The 20,213-nt window shown below is 42.6% G+C and overlaps 2 protein-coding genes across 2 annotated transcripts; both read right to left on the bottom strand.

The window, feature by feature from the left end:
• Window positions 1-4,937: 4,937 nt before the first annotated feature.
• On the bottom strand, window positions 4,938-7,148 carry LOC140870615 (uncharacterized). Its single transcript, XM_073273029.1, has 4 exons — window positions 6,768-7,148; window positions 6,142-6,689; window positions 5,607-5,839; window positions 4,938-5,500 (listed from the first exon to the last, which is right to left on the bottom strand). Exons 1-4 carry the CDS (start codon window positions 7,146-7,148, stop codon window positions 4,938-4,940), a joined length of 1,725 nt encoding a protein of 574 aa, XP_073129130.1.
• Window positions 7,149-7,202: 54 nt separating this feature from the next.
• LOC140870613 (uncharacterized) lies at window positions 7,203-7,976 on the bottom strand. The gene has a single exon (XM_073273028.1). The coding sequence runs from the start codon at window positions 7,974-7,976 to the stop codon at window positions 7,203-7,205; it is 774 nt and encodes a 257-aa protein (XP_073129129.1).
• Window positions 7,977-20,213: the final 12,237 nt, after the last annotated feature.

Genomic DNA, 20,213 nt, shown 5'->3' with positions numbered 1-20,213 from the left:
AATCTAATGTATTTACAATAAATAACAATGACAAGTAGGGGATACATTTTTAGGGGGTGGGAACGGGCTATAAACCAAGCCCACTTTTATTACATATGACATTCATATCGGGCCATAAACCAGGCCCATTAATAAAACCAACAATAATAAAGACAAAATGTAAATTCCTAACATACACCTACAAAATTGGTCATGGCAATCGATCATCCTTATCCAATAACATTTAATTCAAAATTAATTTATTGGATAACATGCTGTGGCAATTCAAATTTAAACAAGATAAAATCATATTTTATATATAAAATCTCATTTCACATATAAAATCATATTTTATCTCTATATCAAATAAAATCATATTTTATCTATAAAATCCAATTTTACAAATAAAATCATATTTTACTTAATATATCATAAGATCATATCTTATCATCAATTGTACCAAAATAATTGATTTCAAAATTCAATTTACGGATAAAATATTAAAATTTTCCAAAAATTCAAATTTATCCAAAATCAATTTTAAAATTTACGGATTCGAACAATTCGATCCGAAATCTCGTGAACCAATCAAAAACAATTTTTGACCGGACCAAAAATAAAATTTTAAATATTAAAATTAATAAAAATATAATTTTTCCCGCGGGCCGCCCGGGACCCGCCCGGGCCGGCCCGCAACCGGGGTGCGGGCCGGGGGCAGCCCGGCTGCCCCCTTAGGGCAGTGCCGTGCGCTGCCCTGGGCGGCGCTCCTGGGCAGCGCCGAGCGCTGCCCTGCGCAGCGCCCAGCGCTGCGCTGGGCGGCGCCGAGCGCCGCCCTTGGGCAGCGCCGAGCGCTGCCCCGCGCAGCGCCCAGCGCTGCGCTGGGCAGCGCACAGCGCTGCCCTGGGCGGCGCCGTGCGCCGCCCTGGGCGGCGACGGTCGCCGCCTTGGGCGGCGCCGTGCGCCCCCTTTGGGCGGCGCCGTGCGCCGCCCGGGGCAGCAACAATTGCTGCCCCACCGGGCAGCGATCCAATCGCTGCCCGGGTTTTGCCCCAAAAAAAATTTTTATTTATTTAAAAATATTTATTTTGTTTCAAAAACCGAGACTCAAAAATTTTGTACAATTGATTAATTTAATCGTTTGATCTGAGCAACCTGGCTCTGATACCACTGTTGGAAAAACTGGCGGTCAGATCAATCACGATTGATACCCGGTGCAGCGGAAGTTTAAAATTTTTGTTATGGAACAATTCCATAGTGTGGGTATCAACCGTTCAACGATTAAATTATTGTGTGTGTAAAATTTAAATAACAGTTATTAAATTTTACCTCCAATCTCGCAACGAGATTAATGGACACCAACAGATTTGATCTGCTCTTGTTGTCTCTCCCTGGAACCGATGAACTCCTTCAATCAGGTCCACGAACAGAGGTTTAAATCCCTCTGATAGATTGCACTAGAAAATCTATCAGAAGTTTTCTGCGAAGAGATTAAACGAATCTGATTCGTTGTTCCTGACTGCAATTAAAAATCACAGACCGGAATTTCTCGGGCAGAGCAGGAAGGGGACGGCCGAAAATTCTTTGAGAGAGAAGGGTTTCGATTTTTGCTCTGTCTCAAAAATTATGACCTGTTGTGTGTAATTTCTGTACTGAAATAACTTATTTATAATGCAGGCCACTAACACCTTAGGGCCCATTAATCATAAGCTGGGGCCCGACAAGCAAAGCCCGCTCGTTCAGAAATTAATATAAAATTCATCGTGACTCCGATTGATGAACTGATTTCACCAATGTGCACAGAAACCATTTCTGCACATTTTAAAGTCAAAATAAATTTTCCTGAATCCGAATTCAGTGGTTTCCAAAAATGTCCATCCCTATGTCATTTTAGGAAATCCTACTCCCTTACTCTTATTTAAGAAGTCCAACTCCTTAGTTCATTAAATTTAACTCTTTAAATTTAACTATCTCAACGGGGATTAAAACTCCATTACACTGTGTGACCCTCAATGGTTCAGGGATACAGCTAGCCGTGGGCTCACAACTCCTTGTGACTCGGAACAACACTTTCCGACTTGCCCAACGAATCATGGTAAAGCGCCTAGCAACATCGCCCCATGATTCCCTAGGTATCACTGATAGTGCCTACAAGAACCAGTAGATTTTGGTTAGCGTACAGTACGGTCCCTTCATCCATATATCCCGATCGAATCAACAACCATTGGTATATCGAGAGTCGCTCAAGATTCGATGACTATGCAATGCATCTTGAAGATCAAATTAGTGACATCGCATGTGCTACTAAGAAACCATTTCTTAAATCACATCAAGTACTCTGGCCAGAGATTTGTCACACTAATATCTCCTCAGATCGCATAGGATATCCACACTCGCAAGTATGTGGTGAATCCTTGACAACAATGCATTGACTCCTATATGTGTCGTAACTGTACCCAATCTCGACACCTGATGACCCCCTCAGAGTCGGTAAACGAGTCAAAGCACAGTACTAGCATATAGAGTCTCCATGATGTTTCAAGTCGTAAGGACTAATGGTGTACAACCAAAACCGCGGACTTTATCCACTCGATAAGTGATAACCACTTGGAAAGTCCGGATAGGGTAGTTCGACTATTCATCCTATGAATATCCATTTGCATGCTTCGAACATCTCCATGTTCCCTACCAATGAAACGTGGTACTCCGCATCGCAAATGCTAGTCTCAAACTCGAGCGATCCTTATCCTTATTATCGGACGGCTCAATCGCCTAGGAACGGTTTTAGAACATACAGTGACTATAAGATGTATTTCATGATAGACATCTCCATGTTCTACCACATCTTACATACACTATAGTATATTCAAGGTCTTTATCAAAACAACAATAGTATATCACAATATAACAATATGAAGTAATATAAAGTCATTGCCATAAAAGTGTAAATAATATTAAACAAAAGATTGTTTATACAAAGAGTCAACAAAGCCCATAGCCACACAGTTGGCTCACTGGGCACCCACTCTTACAGGATAGTGGCCTACTATGGTGGTGACGGGTTGACGGAGAATTAGGGTTCGATTCTGGAGAGGGAGCCTGAGAAACGGCTACCACATCCAAGGAAGGCAGCAGGCGCACAAATTACCCAATCCTAACACGGGGAGGTAGTGACAATAAATAACAATACCGGGCTCTACGAGTCCTGTAATTGGCATGAGTACAATCTAAATCCCTTAACGAGGATCCATTGGAGGGCAATTCTGGTGCCAGCAGCCGCGGTAATTCCAGCTCCAATAGCGTATATTTAAGTTGTTGAAGTTAAAAAGCTCGTAGTTGGACTTTGGGTTGGGTCGGCCGGTCCGCCTTTGGTGTGCACCGGTTGACTCGTCCCTTCTGCCGGCGATGCGCTCCTGGCCTTAGCTGGCCGGGTCGAGCCTCCGGCGCTGTTACTTTGAAGAAATTAGAGTTCTCAAAGCAAGCCTACGCTCTGAATACATTAGCATGGGATAACATAATAGGATTTCGGTCCTATTACGTTGGCCTTTGGGATTGGAGTAATGATTAACAGGGACAGTCGGGGGCATTCGTATTTCATAGTCAGAGGTGAAATTTTTGGATTTATGAAAGACGAACAACTGCGAAAGCATTTACCAAGGATGTTTTCATTAATCAAGAATGAAAGTTGGGGGCTCGAAGACGATCAGATACCGTCCTAGTCTCAACCATAAACGATGCCGACCAGGGATCGGCGGATGTTACTTTATGGACTCCGCCGGCACCTTATGAGAAATCAAAGTCTTTGGGTTCCGGGGGGAGTATGGTCTCAAGGATGAAACTTAAAGGAATTGATGGAAGGGCACCACCAGGAGTGGAGCCTGCGGCTTAATTTGACTCAACACGGGGAAACTTACCAGGTTCAGACATAGTAAGGATTGACAGACTGAGAGCTCTTTCTTTTTCCTTTTTTTTTTTTTTTATATGAACACATATCAATAGATGGTAAATAAAGAAGTACAAATACACTGGGCGTACCCAAGGATCCCAAATCAGTGTATCAACAATAAAATCAAAATACTAAACAAACCCATACATAAATAGCCAACCCAACCCAATACCTTTACATATAACCAGACAAACCAGAACTAGGTATAGAGGCTAGTAGGCCAAATGATCTGAGTGCATTCAAGAGAGAAGCAGAGTGCAGCCAACCATCATATCCAGCTGGGCTCAAAGATTGGCGCCATCAAAGTCATCAACAGTAACTCTCGTAGCCGCAAACTAGGAGTAGAGGCTAGGAGGCCACACGATCTGAGTGTATCCATAAATAGCACGAAGCAATAGCAGAGGAAAATGTCCAACGCACATGCATGGTGATGATAGGAGAGTCAAAATATCGGCCAAACATCATGCTCAGGGACGTACAACTACACTGGGCATACCCAGGGACGTACAACTACACTGAGCATACTCAGGAACTTACAACTACTCTGGGCATACCCAGGAACCAAAAAACATTCTAAGATAGGACCCAAAATGTCAAAGTAATAAAGCCAAAATGAGAGATAAAATCGAGCTATGCAGAGGCTAGTAAGAATGAGAGATCCTCAGTAGGCAAGTAGTACAATAGTATCAACTCAACCCTCCTTAATCCAATTAGTCAAGAGAGCTCTAGAAGATGTAAAATAGAGCCATGCAGTAAATTCTAGAGACTCAAGGCACGGTGAATGTGAATAATAATCTTTCTGATGATAGCATCAATATCAGGACGTTCAGCTTCATAGATTGCTCGGGTCCGAGTCCCCCCATAAGTGGTACAAGACTGCAGCTACTCCTGCCTGGCATCTCCTTTTGTTCATCGTTGTGCCCCTGTAAAACCTGCGCATAAATCTTAGCAAACCCATCAAAGAACTAACCTGATATTGAATACCCAGCCAGTCCCACAATCGAGCCCAGATCCGTCATGAAACCGTACACTCGAAGAATAAGTGTTGCGCATCTTCAGTATGTGTTCCACAAAACGCACAAGATTTGTTAGGGATATAAGGTTGCCGATCTTTGGTTAAGCATTTACCATGGGCAATAAGCCAAAAAATAATTCTGTGTTTGGGAAGGATGTATGGTCTCCACACAATGGGCTTCCAAGGCCACCTCCCCTGGCCTATAAAGAAGCTGTTGTACAACTGAGCTAACCCATCTTTCTTGCCAAACCATATCTCCAGCTGAGCAGCCGCCCCTTCCCAGTTACCAAACTTAAGGGCCAATTCATCCCGGATCTCCACTAGTTTCTTAATTAGGCTGGTATCATCTTTCCTGATTGTCCAATCCATGACATTACCCCAATAATAGTAGTTAATCCATTTTACCCACAGAGAATCTTTTTTCTTATGGATATGCCAAAGCGTCTTTGCAAGCAACGTCTTATTCCAGATTCTCAGATCTCTAAGCCCCAACACACCATCATTAATAGGAGAACAAACTTTACGCCAAGAGATAGGGGTGCTTGCTAGTCCACATAAAGCTTCTACATGTCTTTTCAATCTTGTCTATTACCCCGCAAGAGATAGGCAAGATAGAAAGCCATAAACATTCCACACCCTGTACAACCGATCGGATCAGTTCCAACTTACCTGCATATGAAAGGGTATGTCTGGGCCAAGCAGCCACTTTCTTGGTGATGGTGTCCACCAACCCACTGTAGTATCTCTCTGTCAATCGCCTTGCTGCCAAAGGGATTCCCAAGTAATGGAAGGGAAAGGAACCCTCGTGGTATCCAGTACTCATCCTAATAATGTCCCTTTTAATTGGCTCCTTAACTGCTGCCAAGAAGATATTGACTTCAAGGCATTTGCCCGGAGGCCAGCTGTTTTCCCAAACTTGTCCACACAGTCCAATACAATTTTTACGCTCTGAGTTTCACCCTTAGCCAAGATTAATAGATCATCAGCATAAACAAGATGAGTAATACTCAATGCCTCACATCTAGGGTGGAATTGGAAGTCTGGCAGCCTAGATGCTTGCAATAGGGATCTCGAAAGCATTTCCATGCAAATGACAAAGATGAGGGGGGAGAGGGGGTCACCCTGACGCAGGCCCCTCGCGCCCTTAAAGAGTCCGTAAAGTTGGCCCCCAAATGAAATAGAGAACGAGGTCGAACAAACTCACTCCATAATCCAAGAAACAAATACAGGAGGGAAATTAAGGAGCCGGAGAGAATCTCGTAAAAATTCCCAACGAACTGTATCATAGGCTTTTTGTAGATCAATCTTAAGAATACAACGTGGAGAGCCCCTTTTCCTCGCATAGTGTTTCAACATTTCCTGGGCCAAATGAATATTTTCCACTATAGAACGCCCAGGGATAAAGGCTGCCTGCGCCGGGCTTATGAAAGGCTCAATCACCCTTCCCAATCTAGATGCCAAGATCTTTGTTATGATCTTATACAATACAGTACAGCATGAAATAGGCCTAAAATCAAAGACAGAAGTATCATGATCAGTCTTAGGGACTAGAGCAATTGACGCATGGTTCCATTGTTTTAAGAGTTTCCCACTCCTGAAAAATTCCGACACCGCAGCAATGACATCCCCACCAACAGTGCCCCAAGCTTTCTTAAAGAATGCAGCACCAAAGCCATCAGGCCCCGGGGCTTTGTCATCTTCAATGTTGCCCAATGCACCTCTGATTTCATCCACACTGACCACCCTAGTCAACTAATCCCAACAGGAATCTAGTAGAATGGGCCCAAGGGAAATAATTGATTCATCCAAAGCTTCTCTATCCGTGGCAACCCCAAGAAGGTTCCTATAATATCCCACAAATTCATCTGCAATCTCATTCGGGTTCACCGAAGTAGAACCATCTCTAAGGGTGAGAGCCACAATATTATTACGTTTGATGTTCCGCTTGATCATACCATGAAAGAATTTTGAACATCTATCACTGTGCTTGAGGTACTCGCACTTAGCTTTTTGGGATAGGAATAATCGCTCAGCCTCAAGAAGGTACTCCGCCCTCCTCCTCAACTCAACAATATTGTTATCCACCCCATCCCCATTGAGAGCCCTGCTTTGAGCTTCTACAAGCTTCTCATTAGCGATCTTAGCACGGTTCGAAATGTGGCTAAAGTGCATGTCATTGAGTTGCTTAAGGACTATTTTCATACCATTCATTTTTTTCTTGATGACAAACTGCGCAGTGCCACCCCCTCCATAAAACCAGTTATCTCAAACAATCATCTGAAAGTCTTGATGAATCGTCCACATATTAAAGAATTTGAAGGGGGTAGCCCTACGGCTATGATCTCTGAAGATGGTGATAACGCTGCAAGAGTGATCAGAGAAGACTCCAGGAGCAAGAAAATCCACAAAAACAACCAAGTTGGATTCAGTCCAATGGTGGTTAACCATAACTCTATCCAGTTTAGACGATACGGCCAAACTAAACCAGGTGAAGAAACACCCGACATGATTAACATCTGAGAGCTCAAGTTTGGAAATACAGTTCCTAAGGTCTGCCATTTCCCTAGGTGCAACTGGCACACCTCCCATTTTCTCATAAGGGTGCCTAACACAGTTAAAATCACCCATCAGAATCCACGGAAGGTCAATATCATCTCCCCTACTAAGAAAAAAATCCCAAAGAGGTCTTCTGGCCACCATCGAGTTCCAACCATACATGAAGGTGGCCAGGAAAATCCTATGAGTAAGAAGACAACTGACTGTCACATGTATAAATTGATCAGTCATCTCTAGAAGATCCAAGTGTACCATCTTAGAGTCCCACATGATCAAAATGCGGCTATTAGGACACACATGGAAGTTGTGTAAGAAGGGCATCCCCGGGAACTTAGTGTCCATCATACGATCCAAAAGATTAGGCTTAATCTTGACTTCAAGTAACCCAAGAATACTCAAATTGTGTTTCTTCAACACTCCCTGAGCATTCTTCTGTTTGAGGGGCTTGTTAAGGCCCCTCACATTCCAACATGCAATCTTCATGGGTGGCGATCGACGACTTTAAGTCGCCGGGCCCTGATTTGTGCATTGTTCAGTAGGAAAGATTTCGCAGTCATATTCGGTAATCAGGTTCTTGTAAGAGTGGGTGCCCAGTGAGCCAACTGTGTGGCTATGGGCTTTGTTGACTCTTTGTATAAACAATCTTTTGTTTAATATTATTTACACTTTTATGGCAATGACTTTATATTACTTCATATTGTTATATTGTGATATACTATTGTTGTTTTGATAAAGACCTTGAATATACTATAGTGTATGTAAGATGTGGTAGAACATGGAGATGTCTATCATGAAATACATCTTATAGTCACTGTATATTCTAAAACCGTTCCTAGTCGATTGAGCCGTCCGATAATAAGGATAAGGATCGCTCGAGTTTGAGACTAGCATTTGCGATGCGGAGTACCACGTTTCATTGGTAGGGAACATGGAGATGTTCGAAGCATGCAAATGGATATTCATAGGATGAATAGTCGAACTACCCTATCCGGACTTTCCAAGTGGTTATCACTTATCGAGTGGATAAAGTCCGCGGTTTTGGTTGTACACCATTAGTCCTTACGACTTGAAACATCATGGAGACTCTATATGCTAGTACTGTGCTTTGACTCGTTTACCGACTCTGAGGGGGTCATCAGGTGTCGAGATTGGGTACAGTTACGACACATATAGGAGTCAATGCATTGTTGTCAAGGATTCACCACATACTTGCGAGTGTGGATATCCTATGCGATCTGAGGAGATATTAGTGTGACAAATCTCTGGCCAGAGTACTTGATGTGATTTAAGAAATGGTTTCTTAGTAGCACATGCGATGTCACTAATTTGATCTTCAAGATGTATTGCATAGTTATCGAATCTTGAGCGACTCTCGATATACCAATGGTTGTTGATTCGATCGGGATATATGGATGAAGGGACCGTACTGTACGTTAACCAAAATCTACTGGTTCTTGTAGGCACTATCAGTGATACCTAGGGAATCATGGGGCGATGTTGCTAGGCGCTTTACCATGATTCGTTGGGCAAGTCGGAAAGTGTTGTTCCGAGTCACAAGGAGTTGTGAGCCCACGGCTAGCTGTATCCCTGAACCATTGAGGGTCACACAGTGTAATGGAGTTTTAATCCCCGTTGAGATAGTTAAATTTAAAGAGTTAAATTTAATGAACTAAGGAGTTGGACTTCTTAAATAAGAGTAAGGGAGTAGGATTTCCTAAAATGACATAGGGATGGACATTTTTGGAAACCACTGAATTCGGATTCAGGAAAATTTATTTTGACTTTAAAACGTGCAGAAATGGTTTCTGTGCACATTGGTGAAATCGTTTCATCAATCGGAGTCACGATGAATTTTATATTAATTTCTGAACGAGCGGGCTTTGCTTGTCGGGCCCCAGCTTATGACTAATGGGCCCTAAGGTGTTAGTGGCCTGCATTATAAATAAGTTATTTCAGTACAGAAATTAAAGACAACAGGTCATTATTTTGAGAGCAATAATTTCGAAAACCCTAGCCCCTATTCTCTCTCAATTCGGCCGATCACCCTCCCACTCTGTCAGAGAAATTCCGGTCTGTGATTTTGAATCGCAGTAAGGAATAACGAATCAAATTCGTGTATTCTCTTCGCAGAAAACTTCTGATAGATTTTCTAGTGCAATCTATCAGAGGGATTAAACCTCTGTTCGTGGACCTGATTGAAGGCGTTCATCGGTTCCAGGGAGAGACAACAAGAGCAGAATTGTTCTGTTGGTGTCCATTAATCTCGTTGCGAGATTTGAGGTAAAATTTATTTAATTGTTATTTAAATTTTACACACACGTAATTCAATCGATGTATGGTTGATACCCACACCATGGAAACGTTCCATGAAAAATTTTAAACTTCCGCTGCACCGGGTATCAATCGTAATTGGTCTGGGAACTCGCAAGTTTTTCCAACAGTGGTATCAGAGCCAGGTTGCTCAGATCAATCGATTGAATTAATCAATTGTACAAAATTTTTGAGTCTCGGTTTTTGAAACAAAATAAATATTTTTAATAAAAAAAATTTTTTTTTCCGGGGGCGAAACCCGGGCAGCGATTGGATCGCTGCCCGGAGGGGGCAGCGATGGTCGCTGCCCCCAGGGGCGGCGCACGGCGCCGCCCAAAGGGGGCGCACGGCGCCGCCCAGGGCGGCGACCGTCGCCGCCCAGGGCGGCGCACGGCGCTGCCCAGGGCAGCGCTGTGCGCTGCCCAGCGCAGCGCTGGGCGCTGCGCAGGGCAGCGCTCGGCGCTGCCCAGGGCGGCGCACAGCGCCGCCCAGGGGCGGCGCTCGGCGCCGCCCAGGGCGACGCACGGCGCCGCCCAGCGGCGGCGCCAGGCGCCGCCAGGGCAGCAAACGTTGCTGCCCTAAGGGGGCAGCCGGGCTGCCCCGGCCCGCGCCCCGGGTGCGGGCCGGCCCGGGAGTGTCCCGGGCGGCCCGCGGGAAAAATTATATTTTAATTTTAATATTTAAAATTTTATTTTTGGTCCGGTCAAAAATTGTTTTTGATTGGTTCACGAGATTTCGGATCGAATTGTTCGAGTCCGTAAATTTTAAAATTGATTTTGGATAAATTTGAATTTTTGGAAAATTTTAATATTTTATCCGTAAATTGAATTTTGAAATCAATTATTTTGGTACAATTGATGATAAGATATGATCTTATGATATATTAGATAAAATATGATTTTATTTGTAAAATTGGATTTTATAGATAAAATATGATTTTATTTGATATGGAGATAAAATATGATTTTATATGTGAAATGTGATTTTATATATAAAATATGATTTTATCTTGTTTAAATTTGAATTGCCACAGCATGTTATCCAATAAATTAATTTTGAATTAAATGTTATTGGATAAGGATGATCGATTGCCATGACCAATTTTGTAGGTGTATGTTAGGAATTTACATTTTGTCTTTATTGTTGTTGGTTTTATTAATGGGCCTGGTTTATGGCCCGATATGAATGTCATATGTAATAAAAGTGGGCTTGGTTTATAGCCCGTTCCCACCCCCTAAAAATGTATCCCCTACTTGTCATTGTTATTTAATTGTAAATACATTAGATTTAGTGGGAGATCAAGATTTGAAGATGGTGGGCCCAGCAGACAATGAAGACTGAAGAAATGTAAATTGGAAGCATATGTAATAGGATTGCATTTGCATACTGCATATTACCTAGGATTGGACTAAGACCCGTGATTGGCAACCACGGGTCAATTAGAAATGGAATCGATCATCCTATATAATATGTGATATTATGATTGTATGCATGTTTAGACATAAATTGCGTGAATCCGGCAATGCATGCAATAAATTAAATATGATGAGACAAATATTTTTATAAATAAAATCCCTCATTTTAAATATGATTTAAAATTTATATCAAGATAAATAAAGGAAATTTAAATATTGTTTAAATGTTCCTACCTTCCATCAACGGTCAATGTATGTGATGCTACCCGCGGATACGGTCCGGCTCATATTATTGGGGGGGCCCGTCCGTCGGAAAGCTGTACATTGGATCGACAAATGTTGTAAGTTGGGTGGAACTCCCATGGGATCGGCTCATATTATTGGGGGATCCACATGGCGACCGTCCATCACAACTTAATATTGATGGGTCATCTTGACATGTCACTTTAAACGGCGTCATATTATTGGGCCCTTATTGGACATGAGGTAAACACATGGGGGTTGCTTTGGAAGCAATTGGGCTCTACCTTTTGAGAATTATGGTTGGCTGATATTATTCGGGACCATAAGTTTGTCAATTGGACTCCATGTTCTCACTAAGGAAAAAGTTTCCCGTTTTCACTAGAGGGTGGTGAAATCGTTAAAATAGTGGGAGTGAGATTCATAAAATTAAATTCGCCTATTTTATGTCTTAGTAAATTGTTAAACAATCATTGATATATGTCTGTTTTTCCTTTTCAGTATTTCATACAATGAATTCGCGAAATCCTTTATTCTCGATCCTCGAACAAAACAAGCTGACTGGCGCCAACTATACGGAATGGTTCCGGAAGTTGAAGATTGTCTTAACTTCGGAGAAAATGCTCTACGTGTTAGAGAAAGCACCTCCGAAGGAAGCACCAGCTGACATAAGTCCGGAGGAATTGGCCAAACTTGATGCATGGTGTGACCATGACATCAAGACCAAATGCTATATGCAAGCCTCGATGTCTGATGAACTCCAGAGGCGATTTGAGGACACGGTGAATGCTGCTGACATTCACACGCAACTCAAGGAACTTTTTGGGGCTCAGTCGAGGGCTGAAAGGTTCTCTACTGTTAAGGAGTTGATGACGTGCCGCATGCGTGAAGGGACTTCGGTCCGTGATCATGGGGTACGAGTGATTTGGCTCATACAGAAGTTAGCGACCCTTGATTTGGTGTTGGAGCATGAACTCAATGTGGACTTGCTGCTTCTATCTCTTCCTTCTTCATTTGATGGATTCGTGATAAATTTTAATATGAACAAGATAGAGGCCACCCTTGAAGAGATGGTCAATATGCTCGTTACATATGAATCCACACTTAAGAAGGATAAGCCAGCTTTCTTGGTGGGCTCCTCATCTTCTGCTAAGAAGGGGCCAAGTATGAAGGGCAAGAAACGTTCTGCCCCACCCAAGAAAGTGGAACCCGAGAAGAAGCAAAAGACAAAGGCTTCAAACGATGGAAAATCCAAGGATGTTTGCCATTACTGCAAGAAGCCGGGTCATTGGAAGCGCAACTGCAAGGAGTATCTTGGGCAGTTGGGAACTGCAAAGGGTATGTTCTATATCGAAATAAACATGTCACTTAATACAACTTCTTGGGTATTGGATACCGGATGTGGATCTCACATTTGCAATGATTTGCAGGTGATGACAAGAAGTCGCAGGCTTAGAATGGGTGAGACCCAGCTGAGGCTCGGGAATGGTTCCAGAGTTGAAGCTACGGCCATTGGAGATGTTTGTTTGATTTTGCAGAACGGTTTTAAATTATTGTTGAGAGATGTTTTATTTGTGCCAGATTTAATTAAAAACATTATTTCTATTTCTATGCTTGATAGAGATGGTTATTCTTGTAATTTTGTGAATGGGATTTGCAGTATTTACAAGAATGAATGTTTAATTGGAAATGGACAACTTGAAAACGATCTATACAATTTAAAACTAAAAGACGTTCCAGTTAATTGTATTGACAAACCGGCGACAACAAATAAAAGGAAAATCGATAGTCAAAACCCGGCAAACCTATGGCACGCTAGGCTAGGTCATATTTCCTCAAGGAGGATGAACAAGCTAGTGGGAGAGGGCATGTTTGATATGTCTGATATTAACTCTCTACCTACTTGTGAATCCTGCCTAAAAGGGAAAATGACTAAATCTCCTTTTAAGGGGAAGCCTGAACGTAGTCAGAATCTGTTGGATTTGATCCATACAGATGTTTGTGGTCCATTTAGAGTAGGGACTCAACATGGCCACACCTACTTCATTACCTTTACTGATGATTATTCTAGGTATGGGTATTTATATTTAATGAAATATAAGTCTGAAGCATTTGAAAAGTTCAAAGAATTCAAGGCTGAAGTAGAAAACAAGCTAGGTAAAAGTATTAAAGCACTTCGATCGGATCGAGGTGGAGAATACTTGAGTACCGAGTTTTTGGACTATCTAAAAGAGAATGGGATTCTCTCTCAGTGGACTCCTCCTATGACACCACAGCTTAATGGTGTATCGGAGCGTCGTAATCGAACTTTGTTGGACATGGTTCGATCTATGATGAGCTTCACTGAGCTTCCACCTTCGTTTTGGGGCTATGCGCTTGAAACGGCGGTATTGTTGTTGAACAACGTCCACACTAAAGCAGTGGACAAAACACCATACGAGTTATGGAATGGCAAAGCTCCTAAGTATTCGTACTTGAGGATTTGGGGATGTCCTGCTTACGTGAAGCGGACAGTGGGAGATAAGTTGGATAGTCGATCCAGCTTGTGTTATTTTGTGGGGTATCCGAAGAATTCAATCGGATATTATTTCTATTATCCTGCTGAAACAAAGGTGTTTGTTTCACGGAATGCCACCTTCTTGGAGAAGGAGTTCTTATTGGATAAGAAAGGCGAGATGATGGAACTCGAAGAAGTTCGAGAAGAACCCGAAATACAAAATAACGATCCCACACCTCAGGAACCATTGCTGGACACGCCTGCACCTAGAAGATCCGAGAGGACTTCTAGACCTCCAGTTCGATATGGTCTTCTTCTTGAAGAGGGTCAAGATGAACCCGACATTGGATGTGATCCAAGAAGCTTCAAGGAAGCAATTTCTGATGCGGATTCGAATTTATGGCTTGAAGCTATGCAGTCAGAATTGGATTCGATGCATACTAACCAAGTCTGGTCTTTAGTGGATCCTCCCGATGGAATTGTTCCAATAGGGTGTAAATGGATCTACAAAAGAAAGCTTGGGCCTGATGGTAAGGTATTGACCTACAAGGCGCGATTGGTGGCGAAAGGTTACACTCAAAGGCAAGGAGTTGACTATGATGAAACCTTTTCACCAGTCGCAATGTTCAAGTCCATAAGAATCCTAATTGCCATAGCTGCATGGTATGACTATGAGATATGGCAGATGGATGTGAAGACTGCTTTTCTTAATGGAGACATTAAGGAAGAAATCTATATGAAGCAGCCTGAGGGGTACACATCCATGGGAAGCGAGCATAAGGTATGCAAGCTTCAGAGATCAATCTATGGTCTAAAACAAGCATCAAGAAGTTGGAACCAGAAATTTGATGAAACAATTAAAGACTTTGGTTTCATCAAGAACCCGGAGGAACCTTGCGTGTACAAGAAAGTAGTTAAGGATGCGGTGACATTCTTAGTACTTTATGTTGATGACATCCTACTCATTGGGAATGATGTAGGGATGTTGCAGTCAACAAAGATATGGTTATCAGGTAGATTTTCGATGAAGGATTTGGGTGAGGCATCCTACATTCTTGGGATACAGATCTATAGGGATAGATCTAAGAGAATGATAGGACTCACTCAATCAACCTACATCGATACCATATTGAAACGGTTTTCAATGGATGGGTCCAAGAGAGGACATCTACCCATGTGTCATGGAGTTTCTCTATCCAAGTCTATGTGTCCCAAGACTGATGCAGAGATAGAGAATATGACACATGTACCATATGCGTCAGCTATAGGTAGTATCATGTATGGGATGATATCTACCAGACCGGATGTAGCATTTGCTCTGAGTGTCACGAGCAGATATCAGTCTAATCCTGGTCAGATGCATTGGAAAGCCGTGAAGGACATTCTTAAGTACTTGCGAAGGACTAAGAATATGTTCATGGTTTATGGAGGACGAGAACTCAAACTGGAAGGCTATACCGACTCTAGCTTCCAAAGTGATGTGGATGACTCGAAGTCAACCTCTGGATTTGTGTTCATGCTCAATGGCGGTGCTGTCTCTTGGAAGAGTTCCAAGCAGGACACCACAGCGGATTCCACCACTGAGGCTGAATACATTGCAGCATCAGCTGCTGCTAAAGAGGCCGTTTGGATGAGGAATTTCGTCCAAGAGTTGGGCGTCATTCCTGAATTTGTTGGTCCAGTCCCGGTGTACTGCGACAACACGGGTGCCGTTGCTCAAGCAAAGGAACCAAGGTCTCATCAAAGATCCAAACACGTACTGAGGAAATACCACATAATCCGGGAGATTGTGGAAAGAGGAGACATCAGTGTCGAACGAGTGGCCTCTGCAGACAATATCGCTGATCCACTTACTAAGCCTTTGCCAGGACCATTGTTTGACAAACATCGCGAAGCAATGGGTCTACGTAGTATGACTAGTTGGCTATAGGGCAAGTGGGAGATTGTAAGAGTGGGTGCCCAGTGAGCCAACTGTGTGGCTATGGGCTTTGTTGACTCTTTGTATAAACAATCTTTTGTTTAATATTATTTACACTTTTATGGCAATGACTTTATATTACTTCATATTGTTATATTGTGATATACTATTGTTGTTTTGATAAAGACCTTGAATATACTATAGTGTATGTAAGATGTGGTAGAACATGGAGATGTCTATCATGAAATACATCTTATAGTCACTGTATATTCTAAAACCGTTCCTAGTCGATTGAGCCGTCCGATAATAAGGATAAGGATCGCTCGAGTTTGAGACTAGCATTTGCGATGCGGAGTACCACGTTTCATTGGTAGGGAACATGGAGATGTTCGAAGCATGCAAATGGATATTCATAGGATGAATAGTCGAACTACCCTATCCGGACTTTCCAAGTGGTTATCACTTATCGAGTGGATAAAGTCCGCGGTTTTGGTTGTACACCATTAGTCCTTACGACTTGAAACATCATGGAGACTCTATATGCTAGTACTGTGCTTTGACTCGTTTACCGACTCTGAGGGGGTCATCAGGTGTCGAGATTGGGTACAGTTACGACACATATAGGAGTCAATGCATTGTTGTCAAGGATTCACCACATACTTGCGAGTGTGGATATCCTATGCGATCTGAGGAGATATTAGTGTGACAAATCTCTGGCCAGAGTACTTGATGTGATTTAAGAAATGGTTTCTTAGTAGCACATGCGATGTCACTAATTTGATCTTCAAGATGTATTGCATAGTTATCGAATCTTGAGCGACTCTCGATATACCAATGGTTGTTGATTCGATCGGGATATATGGATGAAGGGACCGTACTGTACGTTAACCAAAATCTACTGGTTCTTGTAGGCACTATCAGTGATACCTAGGGAATCATGGGGCGATGTTGCTAGGCGCTTTACCATGATTCGTTGGGCAAGTCGGAAAGTGTTGTTCCGAGTCACAAGGAGTTGTGAGCCCACGGCTAGCTGTATCCCTGAACCATTGAGGGTCACACAGTGTAATGGAGTTTTAATCCCCGTTGAGATAGTTAAATTTAAAGAGTTAAATTTAATGAACTAAGGAGTTGGACTTCTTAAATAAGAGTAAGGGAGTAGGATTTCCTAAAATGACATAGGGATGGACATTTTTGGAAACCACTGAATTCGGATTCAGGAAAATTTATTTTGACTTTAAAACGTGCAGAAATGGTTTCTGTGCACATTGGTGAAATCGTTTCATCAATCGGAGTCACGATGAATTTTATATTAATTTCTGAACGAGCGGGCTTTGCTTGTCGGGCCCCAGCTTATGACTAATGGGCCCTAAGGTGTTAGTGGCCTGCATTATAAATAAGTTATTTCAGTACAGAAATTAAAGACAACAGGTCATTATTTTGAGAGCAATAATTTCGAAAACCCTAGCCCCTATTCTCTCTCAATTCGGCCGATCACCCTCCCACTCTGTCAGAGAAATTCCGGTCTGTGATTTTGAATCGCAGTAAGGAATAACGAATCAAATTCGTGTATTCTCTTCGCAGAAAACTTCTGATAGATTTTCTAGTGCAATCTATCAGAGGGATTAAACCTCTGTTCGTGGACCTGATTGAAGGCGTTCATCGGTTCCAGGGAGAGACAACAAGAGCAGAATTGTTCTGTTGGTGTCCATTAATCTCGTTGCGAGATTTGAGGTAAAATTTATTTAATTGTTATTTAAATTTTACACACACGTAATTCAATCGATGTATGGTTGATACCCACACCATGGAAACGTTCCATGAAAAATTTTAAACTTCCGCTGCACCGGGTATCAATCGTAATTGGTCTGGGAACTCGCAAGTTTTTCCAACAGTTCTTGGGTTGACCTCAATGTACTCGGTCATGCTAGAGCTGGAGCTCCCCGAGCTGCATCCCTTACTTAATCAATTGAGATACTTCACTGCTTTCTTGGTGCGCTTGCTTACCACTGTTTCAAAGCCTTCGTTATCACTATCCCCTTTGAAAACTTCAACCACAATCTTCCCATTGCCATTCGAATCTAGGACTTCAAATATCACCCCATCCTCATCCAAAATCTGATCCAATTTTTCAACAGGCTGTTCATTTCAATTTTCTCCAGCCCTTTCCATTTCATTATCACCCGTGCCTTCAAAAGTGCCCGGGTAAACCGTATTTCCACCCCCAGCAGGCCCACGATCACCACCAGAGGGGCCACGGCCTCTCCCTCTACCTTGAGGGCCATTGCTCCCTCCTATAAATCCAAATCCACCTCCTCGTGGCCTACTATTACCTATTTTACCAGCCCCCCGGGATCTGCTTTGGGGCTTATTTTTTCCCTCCACAGGTTTCTTACTATTAGGATTACCACCATCAAGATTAGCATCAACTAGTGGGGGCGTGTACCAACGGCATTGCTCCAAACTATGGCCGAGAGAATTGCATTTTGAGCAATATTTAGGCTCTGTTTCGTACACAAATCATAGGGTAGTCAAAATGCCATTAGGAAGTAACATCGGGTATTCGTAAATTCTTGCCTGAGACGAATCCATTTCAACCAACACTCTAGCAAATAAACTTTTTCCTTTAGACATTGTGAGGACATCTGTATGGATTGGCTTGCCTAAGACCGAGGCAATTTTACTAAGAGCTTTGGTTGTCCAACAATCTGCGGGCAGCCCATGGATTTGGACCCAAGATGGTAGCATTAGCATGTATTCCACCCGAAAAAGGAAGCACGGAGGTAAATCTTTGAGGAACAAGTGTCTCCCAAATACAAGGTATGGGCCACCATCCAGAACCCTCTTTTTCTATTCTTCATTAGGGAAAAAGAACATAATCCAACCGCTTTCATGTGTTTCAAACCTGACTTTACAGCCCCATTGACGTATAATTTCTTTCACCACATAACCACTTAGCTTTCTACCTACCACGCACCCAACAAGTCATGGTCCTAGGCTCTTCACATTGTCAATTTCATCAAAGGAGAGAGCAATTTTTCCTTCGGTTGGCTGGACAAATTTTAGAAGACAATCTTCTTCTGGCAGCCTGTTATCCCGGAATAGACTAGCAAAGGTAGTTTCTGTATTTTTTGCCATAAAATTGGACATGAGCTCTTGTGCTCGTGGCTTCTCATATCCATTCAAAAAAGCACCATCAGTGGCCGAGTGCCCAGAAGTTTCAGTGCCCATTGTGGCACACAACCGGGAGCCAAGACTCCCACTAAAAGCTCCCAACACCTTAATCACAAGAATCAGCAAGCGAGGGGGAAGAGCACACAGTGCACAATGATAAAGGGGTCAAGCCAGTTACCTCCAATAGCAAAGCAAACGGCTATAGGGATTAAGTGATAAGTGGGCGATAGTAAGAGGCCCACAAGCAATATAAGCACTCGAACAACCAAGCTCTAGAGAGAAGGCTGGCCGAGCACCAAATAGCAGCAGGGAAGCAATGAGCCAAAACGCAGCAAATCCCACGGCAAGAAGCAATCCAAGCACTCCTCAAAAGCCGAGAATCCTGCAAACAAATTGAGTAAGGAAGGAACACAAACACTTGGTGGGCGATAGTAAGAGGCCCACGAAAAAGCAGGGGCAAGAAGAATCAAACCCCAAACAAGTGAAAACACAGTCACAACACTACTAAAGACAAGTGAAAACCACGGCTACAAATTAAGAGCAAAATACAAAGGGGCAAAGAAGCAACAAGAGCATCGAGAAAAAGTCTTGAGCAATCTTCCGAGAGGATTTTGCACTCAATCAGAGATAGAACACAGCAATGTATATCTTAAGTATCATAAATCCCAAGTATTTCAAAGCTAAGGCCCAAGCTAAATACAGAAATTAGTTTTCGAATAGCAGGGGTCTCGAAATCTAGAAAATGTCGATGAACATTGCAAAAAAATCAAGAACCAAGAGAAAGAAACGTTTACAATACTCCAACAGACAAGCTAAGCTCAAGAAAAATTCACAAGAAATTCGAAGAACCAAGAAAAACTCAGAAATTCGAAGGAAGAGTGAATCGCGAAGCCAAGCCAATCCGAGGTCCAGTTGTAGCAAATAGATGTTCCTGCACAAATAAACGGGATATAAGTCAGGAACGAAGATGAAATCAAGCTGCAAAGCTAAAATCTAAAAGCCCGACACTAAATCTACACCTAAAATCCCATCCCTAAACCAACGTAAATCACCCCCAATCTGGCATTTTGATCGAGCAAAATGCCAAGAAAGGGAGTAAATAACGTGATTAAGGCGAGATTAAGGGAAGAAAAAGGTTAGGAATCGAGATAAAAAACTCTGAAGAACAA

Source organism: Henckelia pumila, unplaced genomic scaffold (assembly GCF_033568475.1).
Source record: "Henckelia pumila isolate YLH828 unplaced genomic scaffold, ASM3356847v2 CTG_111:::fragment_3, whole genome shotgun sequence".
Taxonomy (NCBI): Eukaryota; Viridiplantae; Streptophyta; class Magnoliopsida; order Lamiales; family Gesneriaceae; genus Henckelia; species Henckelia pumila.
Note: the sequence above shows the minus strand (reverse complement) of the source record. Positions and strands in the feature narration are given on the sequence as shown.

Excerpts from the sequence above, each read along its gene's own strand:
- LOC140870615 (XM_073273029.1), bottom strand. The coding sequence starts at position 7,148 with ATGAATGGTATGAAAATAGTCCTTAAGCAACTCAATGACATGCACTTT. Across the intron at positions 5,840-6,141 it reads TTTGTTTCTTGGATTATGGA|CTGGCCTCCGGGCAAATGCC; the intron begins GTGAGTTTGTTC and ends TTGGGAAAACAG. Across the intron at positions 5,501-5,606 it reads ACATACCCTTTCATATGCAG|AAGCTTTATGTGGACTAGCA; the intron begins GTAAGTTGGAAC and ends AAAGACATGTAG.
- LOC140870613 (XM_073273028.1), bottom strand. The coding sequence starts at position 7,976 with ATGAAGATTGCATGTTGGAATGTGAGGGGCCTTAACAAGCCCCTCAAA.